Below are 23,846 nucleotides of genomic sequence, written 5' to 3'. Positions count from 1 at the left end.
GGTATCTCTGCCCTGTATTTGCTGTGGGTGGGGGAACGCCCTGAAAAGGTGCCCGAGCAACTGCTCTGTGTGTGGCACTTTTGAAGGTATATTATGCTCTCTTATTAATGTTAGCATGTTGCGGCTAGGTGATTATCAGCTCCGGTCTGCCGCTGATGAACCCAAGGCGGTGCACAGGGAGATGCTCTTTTCCTAGGGATTTGGCAGGTTATTTGACCCCATCTTTAAGACAGAAATAATACGCAAAATTGTCTCAGCCTTAGGGTGGTTCTGAGGAGTTTGCTTTCCTGCTGTTGCCTTAAAGCAAAAAGGTGATGTATGAAATTTTGCCAGGCAGCTTATTTCTACTAGGAGGCGCTCTTTGACCTGGGATTGGATGGGCCTCTGCACCCCCTTTCAGATGCATCCTCTGCGGTACCCTCACGCTGCTGTGCGGGGCTTAGCTCAAAACGCCTCACAGCCCCGGGAATCACCGGGCGCCAGGGACTCAGATGCTGAGGCCATTCCCTCTTCCCAATTTAGGAAAGTGCTGTTTGTCAGGGTTCCAAATGTATAGGTAATGTGGTGGCTCATCTCTCTTGTTTGCAGAAGTAACTGCGAGAGGGAAAGGCATTCTGTAAATTTGAGATCAATGTGCTAGACCAGTAAGCAGAATGAAGTCCAATAATGAATTATTCAATATTCCATGCAAAAGTTCCTGTAGCGAAGTGCTTTTTTTTTTTTTTTTAGCTTAAAGGATATTTATCGCATACACACTAGATTTAAATAATCTGCAAAAGCTTTTTTTCTTCTTTGTGTATGTGGGACAAATGCTTGCAGCTGTCTCATTCTCAGTGAGATTCCTGCACGTGCTTTTTGCTGACGTTGAGCCTCGGTATGAAAAATGTCCAGACCATTTCCAAATTCAAGAAATATTTGTAGCTACAGTTTATGGTTTATGCACCATCCCGTTAGATTTATTTGAGATTATTTGGTTTTGTACAATTCTCGCTCAGTATTTTTTATTGCTGCATTGCGTTTCTTGTGGTGTCTAAACCAATGGATTGTAGTTTCTGGAAGGCTGTGCAGTGATCTGAAAGGTGCTGCTAGTCCAACAAGGCCAAAGACTGGAAGAGCTTAGCACAGGATGCCTTTATTTCCACACCCTGTTAGACCTCTGCATTCTTGCTCCTGGCCACACTACAGTGGTGTTAGCTTCCTCCAGCTGGTTTTGTGATCCACCTCCTTCCTCCAGTGTCCTCAGCCCCACTTCCCTGCAGAGAGAGGACACTAAGTGGACAGTAAAGGCTCTGTTATTGACAGGGTAGAGCACGGCTCAGTTTTGCAGTCCTACATAGTGGCTGTCCCACGGAGTCCCTCACTTCAGCAGAGACTGTAGCGGCATGCCCTCCGGAGCACTGATTTGTGGCGGCCCTTTCACTCTGGAAGAAAAGAAGGCACATTTGGGCTGATGGACAGAAGAGCAGGAACCCTGACAGCCCTGATCCCCACCAGGGTTTCCCTTCATCCGCTGCCACCCACAGATGGGGAGTTCCAGGCGGCAGAGAGGGACGTCCCCTGCCTCTGTCAGCAGAGTCCATGTGCAGGGCAGGATGGAGCGGACTCACTGTGCCTTCTCGATGTCCTCGATGCCCTCAGGCAGGCGCACGTTGAGTGTCTCCGGGAGCAGGAAGGCCACCGAGCCACAGCACACTGCTACACCACAGTACGTCACCTCGGGCAGAGACCTCCATACCTCATCCAGCAGAAACACAAGTGGGGCCAAAGCCCCACCAAGGCGTGCCACGAAGGAGGTGTACCCCATCCCATTCTGCCTGGAAAGGTAGGGCACCATGGTGGTGCAGACCACCACGAGAAAGAGATGGGTACTTCTTTCATATCGGACCTTGAGAAAAAGTGCAGACCCTCTGCCCCTTCCCCCTATTTTTCTAAAAGTGCTGAGGCTTTTTCCCCCCCAGGTTTTTCCTCTGCCAGGTTTTTTCTAGGTTTTTTTTCTTTCTTCATATCTTCCTACAATGATAGTATTTCCCAGAGAGCAACCTTAGCTGCTGTGAGAAATAGATTTATGTCTATTATGAGAAAGAAGCTGCAGTTCCACACTAAGAATATCTGCTCTGAAGTTGTTCCACTTTAAATGTCTAAAACCCCAAGTGCATATTCTACCCATCCCCTAGTAAGTCCTCCGATCTGCTGAGAGCAAACCTAAGTCCCTCCTTCTCCCAGGTACTTCTAGGCAGGTGGCATGCACTAGAGATACCTGTGAGCACCTTTGGTCCTGCTGTAGCTATAAGCACAGGAGAGCTTGGAGAGGAGGCCAAAAGGACCAGGGACCTATTCCACTTACTAGTTTTCAGGGGATGGGTGGCATTTCACAGTGACAACAAGGATCCCAGGACCTACTTGTGCATATGCAGAGTAAGTACTGCAGAAAGAACCAACATTTTTGTCTTTGTCTGTCAATGTCTTTGAGCACGTAAAAATACAAACCAATCTGAGAAGAAAAGTAGCAGATCAGTGTGCCCGCTTCGGTTTAAATATCCATCATTCCCCACGTGCAACAGACCAGTGAAAGTTAAAGGACTAAATGGCAGAGAAGGGTACTCTGAGCAGGGAGGGACAAAGGTGAAGTAAGCCACAAGGCCTGCTGTGATCCGTGAGTGTTTTTTCAGACTTTCACAAAGAAACCAGTGAGGTGATTCCCTCCACCAGTCTCAGCTATGTCCCAAACTATGCTGATGCTAAATCTGGTAATCGCCATTACCCAGGTATTTCAAATAACCTCTCTTTTTCCTCCTGAAAGACTAGTTAATCCCTGCTTTAATATAATCTGATGTCCAGAAGACTGTCAAACATGTGGTAGTATCTCCCCCTTATAAAACTTGATACTTCAAATTACTCTTTTCGGGGTCTTTTAAGTTATTGGCAGATTATCACAGGGAACTAAGACTTTACTAAGCACAGATGCCTTACGGATTTCAAAAATCTTCCCACACAGAATACTCCTCGCCTTTCAATACGTCTTCCTATTGACATAACCTAACCACACATAACCCAGGTAAAAAAAGGGTAGCTTTCTCCCCCTTTCTTGTGAGTATGTGTAATCCCTAGAACCTGCTACTTCTAGAGGCCTTAAGGCATCAGTCCTGCAGTCCAGGCAACAGCATGTCCTGCTGTGCTGATGTCGAAGACCTGAGGGTGACATCCCACCGAGGCTCTGGTTGTGCACTCAGGCGAGCAGCATCTCTTACCTCAGAACGGTGGGGTAGAGCTCAGAGGTGTACAAGAAGACGGTGGTGAACGCAGCTTCTGAGAAACCTTTGCCCATAATGGCTACTACAGAGCGCAAGGAGGTGAAGGCTAGGAGGAAAGAAAAGACATTTATGACAATGGTCAAAGAGCAGCCTCTAGCAAGAAGCTTCTTGTGGCCTCGGGTACAAGAAGGAAGAAGGTTCAGTGCTCCTACAGACAAAACAGGGAGCTTCATAGCCCTGGAGCTGCTGTCCTCAAAGTCTGGATCAGGAAGTTTGGTAACTATTAGCCCGAGTGGAAGCTGAACTGATGAAAGGATAGGTCCTGACATTTCCCATTGGACAATGTCTATGATAAAGATAGGCATTTCACTGTGCCATCACTGGACCCTTACTAGCCACTTCACAGTGACTGGAGACCATCTGTTGCCACCAGATATTAGGGCTAGCCCACATTAGTAGCCTAGTCCCACAGATGCCCTTTAGGTGGAGGACATCTCTATACAGAATTGCCTGTGGACAAGATCTATGGTGGTTGTTCTCTAGCACTACACAGAATGGAAACCTCCCCTTTAGCAAGTACTGCATGTAGCAGAAGAACGTCTCACGCTTGGGAATGATGACGTTGGCTCCTATGCATAGCCCAGTCAGGATGAGCGCCCACGCCTGACTCTGCCGTCGTCCAACTCGATTCACCAGCACGTACATGATCATCTTGGCTGGGATCTCAATGACGCCAAAGACAAACTGGGAAAGATACATGTTGAGCCCAAAGCCAGTTAGGTTCATGCTCATGCCGTAATAAGAGAAGGCAACACCAAACCTGCAAAGAGCGTGTGGAGATGGGGATTAGGGACATCCAGCTGGGGAACCGCAGGACAAATCCCCTGTGTGAAGTGACACTGCTTACCACACAGCCCCAGAACACAGAGAGATCTTCCGCAGGACTGGTGTCCTGAACAAGCTGATGTAGGAGTAACTCCCTCCTGGCTTTTTGTCTGTTGCCATCCTTCTGAGGGCCTGGGAGAGGTGGAAAGAAGGAAATAGCTCAGCTGCTGTACTTTTAGGATCCAGACATGAAACCCTAGGGAGGCTGGGGCCTTTGCCCTTCCCAGCTCCAGCTCCACCTTGGATTTTTCATAGGTTCCCATTGCAGAACAATTCTCTGGGCATACGTTGTCAGAGGCACATCTTCCTGCAACTTTATAGATTGCCTACCATTTTAGACCTCTTTTTCTTCCCATGGCCCCTTCTTCCCTCTTACCTACATACCCCATGTGGCAGAAAGGGTTGCAGAAAAATGGGAGATCATGGTGTTAGCAAAGTCAGTGTTGGCCAGTTCCACCCTCTTCCCCATGTGGTTGCCTGCCGTTGTGTCAGATCTCAGACAGGAGCTAACAGTGAGCTGCATGCTTTATTCTCATGAGTGCATTTATATAAAGTGTGATTATTTGTATGTCTGTTCATATAAATACAGAATACATAAAAAAGTCAGGCACTGAGAAGTGAGCCCTGCCCATAAGGAAGAAGAGAGTGCTTATTCACAAAGTCTTTTAGCAATTAATTGAGGGGTAGGTACCAGGAGAGTTGGTAAGTTCTACTGAGTGGCTGAGATGCAAGAGGTTCCCACAACTACAGGTCTGCAATGCAGCTATACCTAAGCTAGTTGCCATAGGCTCACTGTGTAGTTAATGGAGATCTCCAGTGGAAGTGATGGAGTCATTTTATCTTAGAGCAAACAACCTCATTTGGTCAGAAGAATCGCGTGCTAGCCTCCATCGGCTATTCATGAGATTGCAGACTGTAAAGGAGACTGCAGTGATGATGTGGACACCTAACACTGGGAGAGACGAATTCCTCTCAGGACAGCCTTGCTTCACCATGTCCAAAAATCATCAGCAAATGCAGGGTAGGACAGTTAAAATTGATTAGGTTATGAATCACAGGAAACCTTGAGGAGAGAGTCTGGTTAACTAGTTACGTGTATTCTCAAATCGGTATCCTCTTCAGAGAAAGCAAAGCCTTGGCCAAAGCTTTTGCATAAATACTTAATCCCAGCCACAGAGCCGCACAGGGAACCTACAACTTAGATGGATGAAGAAGGCCTGCAGCATCTTGGATCAGAGGATCATCTCCAGTGCCTTGTCTCCGACAGCATCCTGCAGTGGAGCCTACAGAAGAGCTGGGCAAGCATGTAGAGATACTCCCCTAGAAATGTCACCACATCCAGCCGTTCAGGGACTTTCTGAACCAGACAGGGGGTCTGTCTGTTTAGCATCTCGATGATCCTTTCCCACATTATCTAGTGGTTTGTGGAACCCATGTTTTTCTTTTATTTCTGTACACCCATCTCTGGATCTGGTAATTTTTGTTAATACTGCAGTATGGCAAGTAAGTTATTTTTTTAAACTTTTACCTTTTTTTTTTACCTTTTTCACAGAAAAATAATAAGTCTTTTCATCCAACTGCATAGGATGAATCATAGCTCTGATAACAGACTACTTTTGCAATGCTGAGAATTTCAATATTAGATTCAAGTTACCCTGATGGCAGTCTGTCCTCTCTTTAAGTTGCATGATTTGCTATTAAAATGGGTAACATAACTTGGTAACATTAAGATGGAAAACATGGGTAACATTAACATGGAAAACATCTTCCAGTATGTATTGTTAGCCAAATTTCTTGGCATGTGGAAGGACAACTGGGAGAGCCAGAACAGTGAGAACCCCAAGAAACTTAAAATGCACGTAATTCAGTGATGGCTGGGGAGGGAGGAGGGTGAGAGAATCTGCAGGCCTACAGCATCACCTACAATTAAGGCGGTGCTGAATAGTTATGGGGGCTCGGGACTTGTGGAAATATCTAATGAAAAAGAAATCCCAGCCCAAAGAGCCCTCTGGTTTAAAGGATTGTACAAAATGAAAGAAAGCGTTAGGAAAGGGGAGAGGATAGCTATGAAACAGCATGTTTCACTAGGGAAGAGCTAAGATTTTATTTCTAATTGCATACTATTCTTTGCAGTTTTTGGATGAGTGACAAAGCTTTTCATACTGAAAAAAAGAATTCCACACTGGGAAATTCCTTAATCAGTTCTATAAGACAATGCTATTAAACCTGAGAGTGCGTCAGTAACATGCTGTGCAATTAGCTGGAGATTATACGTCCTTCAAAGTTCAGTCTTCTGAACTAAGGAAAATCAGTTGTTACCTTAACAAGCCATCAAAACACACTGATGCACAGTCAAGTCAATTAAGCAAACTAGAATTAGGCAGTTCTGTGTTGCGTGCGTGTTTGGATATGGACAAGAAAAAACAAGTATGTCCCTATAAACTTCATGAATCCAGCAAGGGGTCACAGCTGCAAGCCTTTCTTGATCGTGGTGCAGTGGTCACAGTATGGTGTGACTTGGTGCAAGGCTGTGATAGTGGGGAAGCCCCAGCTACCTTTCCTAACCCTGAGAATAGTATGAGGGTGCAAGCCCATGCCCTTCCTGGTGAAACACTGCACACTGAAATACAGAGTCATGAGCCAAGGCTGAATGAAAGAGGTTATAACTTGTTATTTTTACATATTTAATCAGAGCTACTGGCTTGATTAAAGGCAAGGAAGAGTCACACTCAACTCCTGTCTGCCACAACCAGCAAATTCATAATTTCTCACATGATTAAACAACATGTTTCTGTTGTAAATCAAAAGGGCTAACCACCTCTTCATCAGATATTAAGAAACTGCTTTTATGAAATGGCGTGCTGGCCAGGATAAGACAGCAGAGTGGTTGCGGGAGCACTGGGTGCACACAGAGATGCAGCTGCACCGTGACAGCAAAGCTCGAGGCTCCTGTGCTGGTGCCAGGGGTTTCCCATCTTCCTCTTTTGGTAAGGGGAAAACCAATGGACATTAAAGGAAAGATTGATGTTTAATGAACCACAAACTTCCATACCCACTGGATTTCACACCTGAGCTTTGTTGCTCTTGAGAAGGTTGAGACAAATCACGTGGACGAAATTAGTCAGAGGTGACAAACATGCAGCCATCCAAGCCTGGCTGTGAAGGGTTGTTGTGAGCACTGACTATGCTCTGGTGTCTCTCCAAAGGGAGAGACCAGGTTCTGCCTCGCCCTTGAGTCCTCCCTAGAGCTGGGACATCACTTGAGCTTATCACCATCCCCTGGAACCACCAGCGTGTCCTTAGGTAAGCGTCATGGACCAAGGTCTCAACATTTGTGAGTCTGAATGCAAAAATATATTTTTAAGATAGAACGCAGCACAAGATGAAGATCTCCAGATCAGCCTCATACCTTGAGCTTTGGAGTTGAAAATAGGTGGCTATTTTTCAGGGTTCTCCTTCCCCTTTATTTGTTCAGTCATCTAGCTGAGCATCTTTGCTCCATCCTTTACACCTCTGGGGTCAAGCAAAAATGGATTCAAACCAGTGGGTTACGTGCCTACTTTGCCCAATGCCTCACCCTTGCCACGTCCCTTTAAAACCTGACTGACTTGAGAGCAGAACTTTAGCCAGGGGAAAAAGTTGATTATGCCAAATGTTCTTTACGCCCACGTTCACCACTGGGGCACCATGACTGACAGTCTTCCAGTTTCACATGTACACTAAACGTAGCCTGAGGTGTACTAGTCTTTACATTTTTGGATAACACTACATGCAGTATCTCAAGTGCAATATGAGAGAAAATACACTAACTACATGGTATTAATGTGTGTCTGCTTTCTGCTAGCACTGTACGAACACTTGGCAAACACTACAGCAACCAAGAAGGCAAACACTAAGCTGCGCAAATTGCTCATGCACCTGCATACTCTCCTCTCTGTCATGGGAGTGATGCCTCTGCCTTATTTTTTCAGGCTGTGCTTCTCTCTTGCTTGTGTATTTAGTCCAGTGTCCAGTGCCTTGAGGCTTCTTGTGGTAATAACGAATGGAAAGACACTCCACCTAATGAAGAGGATTTCTGGCGTTATGGGAGCTGAGCTGCTGCTTTATCTTTAGGAGTGAATGTAGCTGCTTTCTAGAGTAAAATGGAGCATGGCACCCTGTGGATTGACAGTGCCCCACAGATCACACTGCAGGCTAAGCACTGCTTCAGGTATCAAATAGAAGTAAAATAGAGAGAGAGAAAATGGGAGGGGAAGAACATGTGTCTGGATCTTCAGTTTCTCACCTCTGGTGAGACAGTGAAGTCTTTCCTTCCGTTCATTCTTGCACATCTAAGCACATGCCTGTGAGCTTGTTTCACTTTGCCATTGGCTATGAGCCACCGGGCAGACTCTGGGACCCACCTGGTGCGAGGAGAGAAGACAGCGTTCCTGTTGGCGCTCCATGTTTTCCACCCCACATACGTGGCCCTGGCCAAAGAGAGGGAGTCTTCTCTATGAGACTTCAACCTCAGCTAAAAATGGCAACTGTGGTGAGTGAGAATAAGAGTAATGGGACACCCTTGTTACACGTACATGCTGTTCTACCCTTAAAGGAGTACAGTCTGCTAATTGAAGTATTGTTGGCTAAAATTGCCAAATTGCCAATAATTGGCTAAAAAAGCCAAAATTTTTATCACATGATCTTTGATCAAAGCTTGAATTTTCTGAGCTGGTTGAAGTTTCAAACACTTATCAATTAAAATTGGCCCCAGAGAGTTTATATTTACAGATTCAAGCTTTTTGGGACTCTTTAAACTTTGAAATTGTAGGATATAAAAAATTACCATGTAGAAAGGATTTAGTGGGCTCTATACTTTGTTAATTGCTAAAATTATTTGTTTTTCACAATAATCAAAGCCTTCTGCACAAGACAGTCAACTGGGGTCTAAATCATTGTGGCTGCGGCCCCCAGTGAAGTATCCATGCTAGTCATTGAGTGCCAAGGGATGCTGTACTACTCTAGAGCTAGTTAGCAACTCTGAGAGGTCTGCTTAGCAGACCTGTGTAGGGTGGGAGTCCCGTGACTCTTATTTTTCTGCCTGTTCCAGCAAAAGATCCAGCACGTGTCATAAACTAGCATCTGTAACTCCCTCTTCTTGGACTTCTCTCTGATCTTGCATCTGGTTGCAATTCATGGCTACATGGCCCTGTTTGGCCTGGAGCTTCCCAGGCCACAGTGCAGCCCATCTGGCCTAGAGGGTACCTGCTGTTTTGTGGGTCTGCATAGTGGCCAGGGCCTAGAAGACATTGGAAAAACCCTACAGTGGCTACATTCTGCTAGGGCAGCCAACAGCTACCTCCTGCTACCCAAATCTGTCCCCTGAGAGAAGCAGAAAACAGAATCTGCTGTTCTCATGGAGACTTTCAGCTGAGCATCCTGTGCAGTCGGTGGGAAGACTTACAACCTTGAAGAAGTATGTGGGTATGAGGTTTACTGAGGTCACACAGTTGTCAAAAATCTCTCACTGGAGTCTCCCACTGGAGCAGTCCGAGACCAGTTCCCTGTAAGCTGTTGGTGATTAATGTGCCCTAAATCAGGTTACGAAAAAACTAATGAACAACTGCTGTCACTATTCAAGCGGTAGCTGAAAAGGATGTGTAGAGCAAAAGAATTTGCAGAACTGGGCTTCTGGAAAGTTTTCAACTCCTTCCCATAAGCTTATAACCCAATGCACCTTGGGAAATATAAAAAGCGAAAGATGGCATTTTGCACTCATTGCCACCATCTCTGGAGTATAATATTATGTCTTTTGGTTGTCTAATGTCTCAACTGAGTTCTGACATAGTGTCAACAATATCTACAGAGTGTGCTACATTAGATTTTGATTCCATACTTCAGGGACTTTTAATTATCCAACAATCACTGCCTCTTGGGTGCTTGACTTTTGATCAGACTACAGTATAATTTGTTGGAGAACTAATCTCCATAAAAGGCATTAACGTAAGAGAAAAAAAAAAAACAGCTATCATGGAAAGGGTGGGTCCAAATGTATCTGTGAATTTCAGCTCTTCCCAGGACTCAGTTTTTTTATGGCTGGTTGTCCTAGAGAAAGAGCAAAACAACTCAAACTAAAAAAGTCAGCAGAACACATGTTTTAGTTGTGTTGGACTTGAGCAGCGAAATATCAGATGTTACTTTTTGCTAGAAAACCCTCATCACCAGCGAAACAATACATCTTTTTTGAGCCATTGATTAACAACAGCATCAGTTTATATCCCATTTTTTCGTAAGTATTATTTGAGATTTTTCTGCTAGATCTGTGCAGCTATTTAATCTACTGCTTCATGCTGACGGACAGACATAGTAAGCAAGCAAACCATAGCTTCTAGAAGCCTCTTTGATGGCAGCTGAAAGGCACTTTAGCATTTGGATATCACTCTTTCTGCTCATCGATTATGCATATAATTTTGGGGCCTGTGTGTCTAACAATCAGAGCTTATTCTGCATGGTTTCCAGCTAGAGCTCCTGATCGCCCTGAGACACATCTGTGATTTCTGCAGTGTGGTCCAGCACCACACCGATGTCCGAGAGGAGCTAAACAACCACCCTAAGGTGGAGGAGACCCAGACCCCCATTTCTGAATGTTTTCAGTGAGGCAGTTGTGGGAATACCTGCTTGCTTATTTCAACATGGGACTTTTGTCCAGCCAGGAAATGGAGCTGCTTATTCAAAGGACTGTTTTGGATCATTGAGTAAGTTGATCCAATACACTTCACATTACAGTCACCGTATCAGTGAATCGACCCTGTATTCTAGTCTGTGTTACTACATGAAAAAAAGAAGGAAAATTAGTTTCTTTGATTAAATGAACCCTCTTCCATTTTAAGGCTTAAGACATGTCAGGTATTTCTTAAATAAGGCTACTGGAGGGAAAATAGCCCGCAGAAAGCGGATGTATTTGACCCATCAGGATAGTTACACAGCTGAGAAAGGCCATGGGATGGGCAGAGATAAATGCACCTGTCCCAGCCTGCAGATGTCACTGGCTTATATGGAAAAATTGGTTCCAGAGGTATCCTCCCTAATGAGGTGGGGACAGAGGATGGATAAATTATTTATCTTGAGCGTACCGGGGATTAAAGCCAGGGATCTGGCCTGGCCCTGGCTCCCTTTATTGGGATCTCTTTGCTTGCTCTGAGCCAGATCTGACAGTGCTTGCAGCACCAAATCCTGCTCCTTTGCGCTGCAACCTGTCCCCCAAACACCTGGCCTCAGCCCCCGTCCTGCCTCCTCCTTGTCCCCAAAGCCATGGTGTGACCTTGGCTCCTGACCTTGTCGGAGGTGAGGAGAGATGAAACCCAGGCCACTCCAGTTTTCAAGAGCTGCCACGCCTGGGCAATCTGAGTGCAGGACACAGACGAGTCCTGCTCCTCTTTGGGTCCCTGGAGCCAATCCTAGGATCAGCGTTGCAACGTTTGCCACGCTCACAGAGCAGAGGAGGCAAATCACAGCCCGCTCCCATCCCCACCAGCCGTCCGGCCGCAGGTCGCTGCACTCACCACAGGCAGACAATGCTCAGAAGACAGGGTCCTGTTACGGCTACTAATAGCCAGTGCCATTCCCGCACCAAGTACGCTACCATGGCCAGCAGCATGTTCCCGATGCTCCAGAAGATGCTAGTCAGGATCCCGGAGAAGGTACGGTGCTGTATGTCCACCCACTCCATCCCTGCAAGAGGCAGGCAGCGTTCAGCTAGGACACACAGGACTTCTCCAGGAAGGGGTCTGCAGGGCTTTTTAACAAGGTAAAAGCGAGGTAACGTCCCTGGTCTTCTTCAGGAGAGTTCCACTGTTTGGCCATCATCTGGCACATTTAAAATGTTCATCCGCAATGCTTAACCTCTTGCAAAGCTGTAAGCAACTAAAATAAAGCCTTAAAAGAAGAACTACTGGACATATAGTAAGAAACAGTGCTAAAAACACCTTAGGTGATACTTTTTTTTCCATCTCATTCAATAGCATTCAAATGGTCTTCTTCATCAGACAGATAATTTTTTTTCCCTAACCATCCTGCCTTCACAGTTTCCCATTTCTCTGTCCACTCATTATTCCAGATGAAAGAAATATATTAAGATGAATTGTCTGTCATGTGGAATCTACCCAAAGTAGATACTAATGCACACGTAAAGCCAGAACAGATGGTGGTCTCCTTGTTTGTGTGTGCGAACTAAAAGCCAATTTTCCTCCAAAGATCTGGATGTCTTGCTACAACCTCTAGCAATCAGAAATGTCCCTCCCACGCTACTTTCCCTTGCAGGCATCAACCTTTACAAAAATAAGAGAACATAGCAGGCCTTGGGATTCGTCAGGTCTTGTGTGGACTTTTCCAGTATTGAAGCCATTTTAGCTTGATTTTGGCTGTATCTCCAAAAATCCTGGAAATTTTTGCTGCACCTGTAACTTGCTCTTGGGTACAACGAGTCTTGCCTAGTACATCCCAACTGTATCTACAAAATCATCCGGTGCTCTGTTGGGTACCCTGAAGTTTGGAGCTTGTTTTTATTATATAATTACCTAAATTCTTCAGCTTCAGTGTTGCCTAGCTCTGTATGATTTTTTTTTTGTGGTTCTTTCCCCCCACTCTTTCTAAAAATACAGATTGGGAACTTATGAAAACTGTGAGCAAACTCAGGTAGAGGTAGAAACACTCCACGAATGACACACCATCCTCCTCCTGCTGAGGACATGGCAATGCTGATGAATTGTCTTAACAGTGTGTTTGAAGGGTGAGAACTCAGTATCAGAGGAAAGGGGCAGATACTTTGGTCTATGCCTTTTATTGTACTACTGATGATCCTTAACAGGAATTGGGTAGCATGGATTGCAAGTGTTAATGCTGCAACAGAAGTACTAATAAGTGGTTGTTATATTTTGAGTAGACTGTTAAAGCATTAATTAGACTAACAGAAAATTGTAATTCTTGGATCGTCCCAAGAGGGACATTCTTTTGGCTGCCTGTAGTGAAATTGCATACGTAATGATTTCTAAACTCCCGTTCCTACTAGCTCTGCCCTGTCTGGTAGACAAGTCCCTGCCTACCCACTGCCTGTCAGAGTCCCCCTGTACAACCGGCCACCCACAAACCCCCACATACTTACCCAAAGGCAATACAATAAGGGAGACGCCACTCAGGGCCACCCCAGTGAGGGTCCGTGTGATGGCCAGCATGCTGTAGGAGACGGAGGCGGCGCTCAGCATCCCAAATATGAGCGAGCACACAAGCGACAGCAGGAGCATGGCTTTCCGTCCGAACCTGCCACAAGCACAGGCTGGGTTACAGTGGCTGGAAACCTGTCCCAGGAGTAGGGTTTGAAATGGGGCAAACCAGAGACTCGAGAAGGAAAATGAAAATATTGCCAGCTCTGTGAAGAGCACAAGATGCAACGCCCCAGAGAGGAGGAAACACCTCTGGATGTAGCCGGTGCCACAGTGGTGCAGCCCCATTCCAGAGGGCCAGCCTGCCCCATGAGCATCGGGCACGAGGCTCTCCGATGGAAAGAGCAGCACTGATCAAAACAATATATCGGGCTCCCCTGTTCAACACCATCATCAAAAGCAGTGATGTCAGCTTGAAATCCCATGCTGCTGGCACACCCTGCTCCCTCCAATGGCTGTCCCCATGCCTGGCTCAGCATGTCCCTCCTGTGGCTCACTCAGGACCAGCCACTGCCACCGCTCTCGGGGAGGAGAGAGAGCCATGACGCTTTCACCTCGATCCTTGGAAGGAAACAAAGATCCCCAAGGAAAATAAAAGGAATCCAATTGGCAGCCCACATGTGCAAAATAGCCCTGATGTCCTAGGGGTCTATGAGGAATCTGCTAGGAGGTCACTCCCCAAGGGTTTTAGAAGTTGCAGGACCATCTTACTCCTGGTGCAGAGTCCTGTGTGGAGAGTGTGGAGAAATACAGAAAATCAAATACACACAAATGCACATGTATACACACACAGAGAGAAATATGTGTGTATGTATTTCTACACAACCTATGAAAATCTAAAAATCAAAATGGAGCACAAGGCATCAGTCTTCTGATGAATATCAGCACTGCATGTGACGAAAGCTTAGGTTCAAACTGGAGCAGTAAATTAACCCTGTCAACAGGTAACGTTCAGTCTATAGAGACTGAAATCCTGGTCTGATTCTGGCATTAGAGCTCTCTTAGTGTCCACCTGAGAAGGATGGCAGCAAGAACGATTGATCCAGGGGAAAAAGTTATGTGCTGGGACATAATGCCACAATAACATTCCTAAAAATGATCATAAATGACTTCATGCAGCAGGTAGTTGATGAATCTACTGGAGAAAAAACAACGTGTGGCTTGGGCCCAGGCAGTTTGCTGGATCTGCTTTGAAATTTAAGCAGAGCTAGTTTGCAAAAGTCATCGTAATGCTCCTGGGTTGGAGCGGCAAACACCCAGAAACACACCAGGGCTGGATCCGGTTTCCAATAGGGTAACTGTCTAAGAAAGAAGATACATTTTTTAAATGAAGATTTTTCTTGAAAATACAGTAAGAAGGATATAAAACCATAAGATTCCCTGCAGGGCACAAGGCAGCTATTTATGGACCCATTACTAGACTCTATCAGCAAATGCATGCCACCTGCTAGGGAAACCAGAGGCAAGCTGGCAGGATTGAACTGCAGGCTACAGTGAGGCTGCTAGAAATAATGCTGTTAAAATTGTCTTCAAAGGGAGAGGCAGGAAAGCACAACCTCTGAAAGATTAAATGTAGAAAACATAATAAAAGGAGCAAACTGCACAAGCATAAAAATTAATAAAAAAGCCATTTTCATAAATATCCCAATCTGGAAGTTTGCCAAAGCATCATACAGCCAATCCAGTACAAGGAAAAGGTACAAAAGGAGTGTTTGGAAAAGAGCAGACAATAACAAAAACAATATATATATATATATTTTCATATATATATGTTCACAGTGAAGGTTGTTGGAGGGTTTACCAGGGTAAAATTTATTGGTAGACTTGTTCTCTAATCAAAATACCTGCAGAGGCTTAGGACAAAACAAACCTGAACTGTAGCAAAATGCCAGGACCAGATGGTTTTCACCCTGGAGCACTAGAGAGGAAATCTCTGCATTACTGTTAGCACAAAAAAGTGGGACCTCTTCTCTGTTAGAGAAAAGGAAGGTTGGTAATGGGACGTCAGCTTTTAAGGGGTCTTAGGGGAGATGGGGGGAATGACACCTGAGTTTTAACAGACCTGGCAAATTTACTGCAAATTTACTGGATGCACTGCCCCCACTGCGGTTACATGGGCTGCAAGCCTTTCCTGACGTGACCTGCGGGCCCTGTGGCCAGGTAGCTCCGGTGGGCAGTGCACAGTCAGCTCTGCTCCAGGCTGCTCACGAGGGTGCAGCTGGCTGCCAAACCCTCATTAGCTGCCACTTTAGCAGACTGAAGGGTCCTGGTCTGGCTAATTGGAAGTCAAGCTATAACTTGGTCTTTTTTGTTAGCTTCCCTGAATTTTCTCCATTTTCCTGTATCCTTTTGAGATGGGGAAGGAGGGTGAAGGGAAATTAAAAGTGTACACAGTAGTCAAGATGTGGGGCCACCATGCATTTACATGTCACTGTATAGTGATATTCTCTTTAATTTTGTATTCCTTTCCTCATGATTCTTAATTTTCCATTTGCTTCCCCAGCCACTACTCATTGCTGGGTGGATGTCTGCCTAGACTGTCTGTCATAACCGCAAAGTCTTGCTCCTGAGCAGCTGTGGTCAGCTCAGAGGCCTCAATTTTAAATTAGAAGTTGTTTCTCTCTTTATTTTAGCTTAATCTACCCTGAAATTTTGTCTTCTGATGCTCCCATCCAGCCACAGAGCTCTTTAAGCTCCTTCTGCAGTTCTCCACACTCGGATCTCATCTCTATCAGCCTGGTCACTCAGCATCACCTCCCCACTCATCCCTTTTCCACATAATTTATAAATGTGCTGAAAAGCACACAAATCCAAGCACAGGTCCCCACAGGTCTCCCTCCATTGTCTGTTGTGGTTTAACCCCAGCCAGCAACTACACCCCACCCAGCCGCTCGCTCAGTCCCCCCGCCCCGGTGGGATGGGAGAGAGAATCGGAAGGGTAAAAGTGAAAAAACTCATGGGTTGAGGTAAAGACAGTTTAATAGGTAAAGCAAAAGCCGCACATGCAAACAAAGCCAAACAAGGAATTCATTCACTCCTTCCCATTGCAGGCAGGTGTTCAGCCATCTCCAGGAAAGCAGGGCTCCATCACGTGTAATGGTTATTTGGGAAGACAAACACCATCACTCCGAACATCCCCCCTTCCTTCTTCTTCCCCCAGCTTTACATGCTGAGCATGACGCCATATGGCGTGGGATATCCCTTTGGTCAGTTGGGGCCAGCTGTCCCAGCCATGTCCTCTCCCAGCTTCTTGTGCACCCCCAGCCCACTCGCTGGTGGGGTGGGGTGAGGAGCAGAAAAGGTCTTGACTCTGTGTAAGCACTGCTCAGCAGTAATGAAAACATCCCTGTATTATCAACACAGTTTCCAGCACAAATCCAAAACATAGCCCCACACTAGCTACTATGAAGAAAATTAACTCTATCCCAGCCAAAACCAGCACATGTCACAGCTGAACACTTACATCTCCCCTCTCCTTCCTGGCTTTTAATCAATTATTTAGTCATGCAGAGACCTTCCTTCTTATCCTAGGGCAGCTCAGTTTCTTTAGGAGCCTTTGGTAAGGAAAATTCTTGAAATCCATATAGATGGTATCTCCCCTGTTCACATGCCTGTTAGCGCATTCAAAGAAATCCAGTATATTTGTAAGGCATGAATCTTTTGCAAAAATCCCACTGATTCTTCACTAGTATTTCATATCCACTCATGCACCCACTGACTCAATCTTTCAGAATAGTTTCTACTAATTTGCCTGATACAGATAGATGTCAGGCTGCTTGGAATGTAGTTCCCAAGATCTTTTTTGGAAACCAGTTTAAAACTGATTTGATACATGATACCTTCCCAGCCCTCTGGTGTGGAGGTCACACAATGCCAATGGTGTTCCAGCTTTTTCATCCCAAAGGTCCTGTAGGGCTCTAGGATGACCACTCCTTGCTCCTGGCAGCTTACTGGCATTCACCTGGTGTATTTCTCTATGCCGTCTTCTATCAGCTTATTTCAAAGCTCCAGCTCCAACACCTGCCCCTACACGTTCTCCCACTGTGAGCACAAACTCATTTATGTCTCACACGACAGCCTTTTTATTTCCAGATGCTCCTTTTACGCCTTGATCTTCTATTGGCTCTTCCCCCTCACAAGCCATCTGAAAAACAAATTATTTTTCTTTTTGCTCTAGCAAAATCTATCTTCTCTTCTGCCTTATTTTGTCCTGCTCCTTTTTGTGATTCTGGATTTCTTTCCCTCCAACTGTGCTACAAAACCATTTTAGATACAAAGCCAAGACGCGCGGTTTGAAGATCAGCCAGGTGTCTTGAGTCCTTTTAAAAGTATACTGATATACTGATATGCAAAGGTATGGATGTAAAAATTCCCATCTTCAGCACTAAGTCTCTGGATGCTTCCTACTGTGAAGCTGGTTCCCCTCTGCTATGCAGTGATTTTGTAGCCTACCGTACACTAATGCTTGTTTGCTCCCAGAGGAAGGAAACTGGGAAGCAGTTTCCTATGCAGGAACCTCAGATATTAAAAAATGAATAGCATACAGTGAATTGCACATCCTGATTGCACGCCTGCACTACATATTCTCTGGTAGGTTTCCTGGTTCTGCTGTTTGCAAAAATATTTAATTTCTTAATTGATGCCCTTTCTAGATTATTACTCAGATTTTTTTTTCAGGTTTACATTATCACATTCTAACATTTAACCAGAGAGAGCAGATTTGTTCCTGTTTTCCTCATTGCCTGAGCTCTTCCTTGAGGAATGCCTCCCTGCTTCTAATAACCTCCTTTACCCTGCTTCTCTAGTAATGACAGAGTCAGTTTTTGCTTTCTGGAGACTCTTTTTTTCAGCTATGGCATGCATTTGCTCTGACTCCCTCACTTGGGTGTCCTTAACCAATTTCCATATAACTTGCAAGGAGTTAACTCTTTTAGCCTTTTCTTTTGGTTTTGTTTTAGCCAGCTTTCTCCTTTTTTAGACAGTTGTCTTTTCTGAAATTGGTCTCACAGACAGTGGATTTTTTCAGTTTTTACTGCTCCTGCAGCAATGCTGACCATAGCATTGTGGTCATTGCTGCAGTGCATCTTACTCCTAATCAGGGCCAGAGCTGCTTCTCTGGTGGGCTGGGCTGCTAACTGGCTGATCCATGGAACATTTAGCCCCTGCATTGCTTCCCAGTATGACTTTCATCCAATTTTCATGCGAGAGGCTGGATTCTCCCTTTACGATTGTGTTTTCTCCTTTCTCTGCCCCTCTCATTGCCTTTTGCAGGTCACAGGTTTGTGAAGTTCTCATCATGAAACTGAAACCCTGGAGGAACAGCCTCAAAGGGGTCAAACCTGTCTGAAAGGTATCCGAATACCACGGCCCCCATCGTAACGCCAATGAAGAAGAAGGTTGCAGTCGCCTGGTTCAGTCCGCGCTGCTCGCACACGAGGTCCCACTGAAACACAAGGCCAAAATGACACTTAGTGCCCAGTTGCCTTTTCACACCCCTTCCCTCCAGTGGTCAGCCATCGTGTCTTGCAATTTATATTGGCTGAATCTGATTGAGGGGTAGAATCCTGCACTAAACTGCACATAGGACAGTGCTGGAGTCCTGAAAAATGTAAAGCTGCATCTTACAAAACGCATAGGCCTCCCAGTTATCTATCCCCGCTGCGACAGCCTCTCTGTGGACGCTTGTTGGGCATCAGAAAGCTTTCCTGGGTACCACTCATCGTGGAGAGATCCCCTTTTTCCTTTCCTGACCCCTGAGATAGCTGCTCTCACCCAGCTCGGGTGCGTGTCTTCCCTAGCTCCTTCTGTCACGCTCCTGGGACTGCCTGGTGAGATGGGCATTTGCAGGGTGCCACACTGCAGTGAGCTTAAGACGTGCCTCAGCCTTCATTAGGGAATGTTGTGTTGATATCCAGTTACTGTTGCCCGGACCAGTTTCCTTTAAAGTTGTCCATGCAGGGAAGGAGGGCAGAGGGGGAGTCAGACCAAATACTTGCTCCTGATGCTAACTTACTGATTTCTTACCAAGAAGTTGGTCTGGACATTCTTCCTAATTAAGTTAATGATCATTTTACTTTCTTGGAGGTGCAAATGTCGCTAACCATTACAGAATGCTGTGTCCAAGCCGCAGAGTTAATTTTCTGTATGTGCAAACTTGGCAAAACTTAATTTAATCATCAACCCAGCCTTGCAGCCTCTCTGACAAGGCCAGACAGACCTTGAGCAACCTTTCTTGCTGCAAGAGCAAAAGACTCCAGAGAAAGCCCCGGCCCCTTGGACATGTCCCGAGGCCACTGCACCATGGCCAAACAGCATCACAAGGCTCCATGCTCAGCATCCGTGCTGCAGAGACCCTCCCCTGCCTTTTCCCCCAGGGGTGCTTTACACCTTTCTCCCTGAAACAGTGCAGAAATCAGGTACAGATGTGGTGCACATCCGACCCTCACCTCTGTGCCTGCCAAAACCAGGGGTGGTTGGGCGGTGGGGAGGAGGCACCAGCTCTAGGCTAAGACTTGGCCCTGCTCTCACTGAGGCAGTCAGCTGCCATCATTTCAAACCGAACCATGCCCCTTTTGTGTGACCAAATTGTCCCCTTCCCTAAGACCTCCTGTGCTTTGGGCCACCTTTCAAGGAAGGTGAAGCATTAACACCCAGAGGTATCACTGTTTGCCTTAGCAAAGCACTTCAGAAGGCAGGTGGTTAATGTTTGATGGGCGAGGACCTTGGGCAGGCTCAAGGTTATGGCTGGCCAGCGTGCTGCATCTCAGCAGGAGGCCCTTGGAGAGCACATTTGGCACATTTGACAGCAAGAGACACTGGTGGTAAAAGAAGAGAGGCAGCACAATCTTGGGGGGAAGAGGGGGAAGCCGGAGATCGGTGAGGAGGGGTCGCTAAGGGAATAGAAGTTACAAAGTGTTTGGAAAATCAAGAAAGCAAGTCATGGGCTCATACGAAATCCTGATAGGGTATAATCCTGTGCAAGTGCCATGTGGCCCAAGCAGAGAAAATCCTGTAAGTGTGTCTTTCCTCTGCCCCCTCCAATCTCTCAATCACCTGGAGAAATTAAGATGCTTATAACGAGAAATGTTGGCTTCTCACTATCAAACTAAGCAAGATGCTCATAATAATAATAATAAATGTTGACTTCTAACCCTGAGCTTCAGAGAGCTTCCCCATCCCAGGAAATCTTCTCTAAACAAGTCATTTCCACTGGTTAAAATGCAAAGATTCCCCTCTGACTCTGTGCACCCAGCAAACACTTCTCCATCTGCTCCTCAAAACACTGAGATAATTTCATTTTTGGCTAGATCACAGGCCAGCCGTTACCTGGGTGGAGATGGTGGAGGTGAACTGTGAGTGGTCATAGACCCATCCATGCTGGCAGTGCTGGATGATGGAGTTGTTTTCTGGTTGCAGAGAGGAATTGAGCAGCAGGTGAAACTGAGGTTGCGAGAACATCTCACAGGACCTGAAAGTGCCATCGGGCTCCCGGGGGATGCTGATGATCAGAACTTCCTCCGTGGTGAGGTTCACAAATGCCTCTTGGTGTGGAATTGCACAGTGATGAGAGGGGGTAGCAGCAAGAAAATTGTGCAGCAGGAAATGCATGGGAAGGTTGATTCTTGGGAGGCAGAGGATAAACAAAATCAAAATCTGGAATCTGCCAAAGCCACCAATTTCCAGCAAGAGATCTTCAAATTTCATCTTTTCTATGGAGTTTGCTCATTCAGAGCAGCTATGTAACAAGGAGCAGCAACATGAGCTTGAAAAGCGGTCTCTGTCCTTGGAGCTCAACTTCCCATGGCTTTTCATACAGCCACTTCATTGGACTTTGAGACCTTGCTGAAAGGTTGTCAAAAGTCACAGTGAAACTCTCCATTTGGGGCAGAGCCAAAGAAATTATCCTGTGTGCACACAACACATCCATTTCAAGTGGACCCAGCACAAGGCGCCTTCTCTTTTTAGAGTCCTTTTCTTCTGTTGTGGTATTTGAGAGGGAGATCCACATTAGGAAAGGAGGCTGTGGGAAGAGTGCTGTGAAAGCAGTGTCGTTTCTAGTGTGGGGGTACCATGCAGCGTCTCAGGTGCTGCAACAAACTCTGTCTAGTGTGAGCTGATCACTGGCCAGCCCAGTTGGATCATAAAACAGGTCCCAGGAGAGCAGGGGTGACCCACTGTGTAGGGATGCCCACGGGCACCAAAGCCTGGTTGCTGTGCATCAGCTAAGTGTTTTTTAGTATGGCTTGTGTCAAGTCGTGACCTGGGAGCAGGGAGTATGGAGAAGGTGAGAGGGTGCCCAGAAGAGAAGAGAGATGAGTCTCTGGATGGATGCAAACAGGGAGATGAGCACTCTGGGGAGAAAGGGTGGGCTGTAGGTGAGGGCCACCTGCTCACCAGTGGATGATGAGCCGTGGATTTCCAAAGGATGGAAAAAGTGAAAAGTCCCCACAAAGTCCCTTTCTCCACCTGGGAAAGTGCTTTCCCAGGACACATGCAAAGAAGTGATGAGAGCTGCCGTGCTGGCATGCGGAGGGGCCGCGCCTGCCATGTGAGGGGCTGTGACATACTCTGCAAGGTCGCAGCCACGTGCCGGTGTGCTCTGGGGACCAGCGTGACAGCCAAAGGAGTGAGTGTGCAGCCCCTGACAGGGCCACAGGTACTGCTGCCACCACTGCACAGGCCTTGCACCATGGTTCTTCCACTGCCTGCTTCAGGGAGCGGTTTCCTGGAAGAGGTGGGTCTTTAATGTGAATTTCCGCTCTTCTTACGCTCTTAACCAAGAAAATGAGCTCTTTATTCAGCCGGAGCCACTGCAGAACAAGAATGGACAGTGCATCTGAGAGGCTGAAAGGTGGCTGGTCATCGAAGGTGTGTAACACACAGTCGTATATCACACAGCTGCTGGGCAAAAGCTTTGACCCCAGAGTGGCAGGGAGCAGAAAAATTGCTGAATTTTTGGAAGTTATAGAAACAATACCTGGAAGATGCAGCAACTGGGGAGAAGTGGCATCAGAGCTGGCACAGCTTGGTTCACGCAAGCAACATGGTTCAAAGAAGAGTCCCTAGTCCATGAGCCAGGATCAAAAAAAATCCAGCAGAAGTGGCAGCTCTAGGTACCACAGGCCTGTCAAAATTGCCAGGAGGTGTACAACCTCTTCCTTGGCCGGCAGAGACCTGGCTGGAAGATGACTGGCACTTCAAGACAAGATAGACACAACTCCCTGCCCCACAACTGAGCAAGCTTAGGAAAAGGAGTGAGATTAGGGCAGTTAAACTGGAAGCAGTGGGAGAAGGGGCTCTACCCTGACTCTGTCTGGAGAGCCTGCAGGACCCTTTCCTGCAAGTCCCTTAATACCCTCGCCACGTCTGGGTACAAGACGTGGGCATGCTTCCCTTGCAGCAAGTGCTCTGGACAGGCTGGACCCGTGGGGCAGCCCCTGGGGATAATGCATCCCAGATGGTCGTGTCCCGACAGGTTCAGGGCGCAGTCCATCATGGAGCAAGCAGGGGCAGCACCTTGTTGCCCATTCAAAGGCTACAAGCCCTTTGTAGGGTGCACATGAAGTAGCGCAGTTACTGACAGCTTGCTGTAGGTTATCTCCTGCTGCATCTTCACACTCTGTACCTCTCTCCTCACAGTCTGTGTCGTCCCTCCTCCACCAACCCTGCCGTCTTGAGCGTTTGTGGATGCTGATGTGTCATCCCGAACATTTCTCCAAGCTGTTGTCCTGGGACATGCTCTGCTTTAAAGCAGCTCTAGTTTGGCCATCCACCTAGAAAATGGTGATGTTTGGTGTTGGGATGCAGGCACATCAAGAGGCTGGGCGCAGATAAAGTGCACGTGCTGCCTGCTGCCAGGCGCTGCCGAGAGCTGCCTGTCTGCGCTGCCTCAGCCGGTGACTGCCTGCCCTAGTCCCTGCAGCAGAGGGCTAGGGAGAAAGGGCTGTAGGGCAGCAGGTAGAGATGAGGAGGTCCGAAAGAGCTTTTCGTAGGGCTTCCTGCTGTGGCTGAATGCCCAGAATGAGTGTTGCCCAGACACTGGGTACAAGTGTTGCCCAGATCCTGGGCAGTTGCCCAGGACCAGTGGGCACAAAGCACACTGAGCAGGATAAACAACATGGGCTCGCACTTACGAGACAAAGGATGCCATGCTGTGACCTTAGGAGATCTTTGCTCTTTTCAGCAGCATTCCTGGCTGCCCATGTTTAACTAATGCACTGCCCAGTCTTTGCTACGAACCATTTTCGAGCTCATCCCGGGATGAACATGAAGGAAGTGTACAGGAGTGAAGCAGGGACATCTGACAATGCTGTGCCTCCAGGGCTGCAGTTTAATCTGAAGTGGAACTAAAGGACAAATAGTTTTTCTTCACCACTGGTCTTCTAAGAGCAAGGAACAGAAACTCTCATTGATATGCTGTTGCATATTTAAACTGCAAAGCAGCCCCAGCCTCCCCATCAGAAGTGAGGTTACGGGTCATTGCTCTGCAGCTCCTGGGGCTCTGCTGTTCATA

General features: G+C 46.7%; 1 protein-coding gene across 1 annotated transcript; it reads right to left on the bottom strand.

Moving 5' to 3' along the window:
* Positions 1-1,226: 1,226 nt before the first annotated feature.
* Positions 1,227-21,037, bottom strand: SLC22A7 (solute carrier family 22 member 7). Its single transcript, XM_075497469.1, has 10 exons — positions 20,660-21,037; positions 18,673-18,776; positions 13,276-13,430; positions 11,678-11,846; positions 8,422-8,539; positions 4,159-4,268; positions 3,857-4,071; positions 3,249-3,357; positions 1,608-1,814; positions 1,227-1,421 (listed from the first exon to the last, which is right to left on the bottom strand). Exons 1-10 carry the CDS (start codon positions 21,035-21,037, stop codon positions 1,358-1,360), a joined length of 1,629 nt encoding a protein of 542 aa, XP_075353584.1. The 3' UTR covers positions 1,227-1,357.
* Between the last annotated feature and the right edge of the window lie 2,809 nt (positions 21,038-23,846).

Source organism: Mycteria americana, chromosome 3 (genome assembly GCF_035582795.1).
Source record: "Mycteria americana isolate JAX WOST 10 ecotype Jacksonville Zoo and Gardens chromosome 3, USCA_MyAme_1.0, whole genome shotgun sequence".
Taxonomy (NCBI): domain Eukaryota; kingdom Metazoa; phylum Chordata; class Aves; order Ciconiiformes; family Ciconiidae; genus Mycteria; species Mycteria americana.
The sequence above is the reverse complement of the archived record's forward strand: the minus strand, read 5'-3'. Positions and strand labels throughout refer to the sequence as shown.

Bases quoted from the DNA above. Each gene is read 5' to 3' on its own strand.
- SLC22A7 (XM_075497469.1), bottom strand. From the start codon at position 21,037: ATGAAATTTGAAGATCTCTTGCTGGAAATTGGTGGCTTTGGCAGATTC. The intron at 4,269-8,421 runs GTGAGAAACTGA...CACCTCTCCCAG, and splicing joins ACTTCACTGTCTCACCAGAG to GCCCTCAGAAGGATGGCAAC. The intron at 3,358-3,856 runs GTGAGACGTTCT...CTTTCCTCCTAG, and splicing joins CAACGTCATCATTCCCAAGC to CCTTCACCTCCTTGCGCTCT.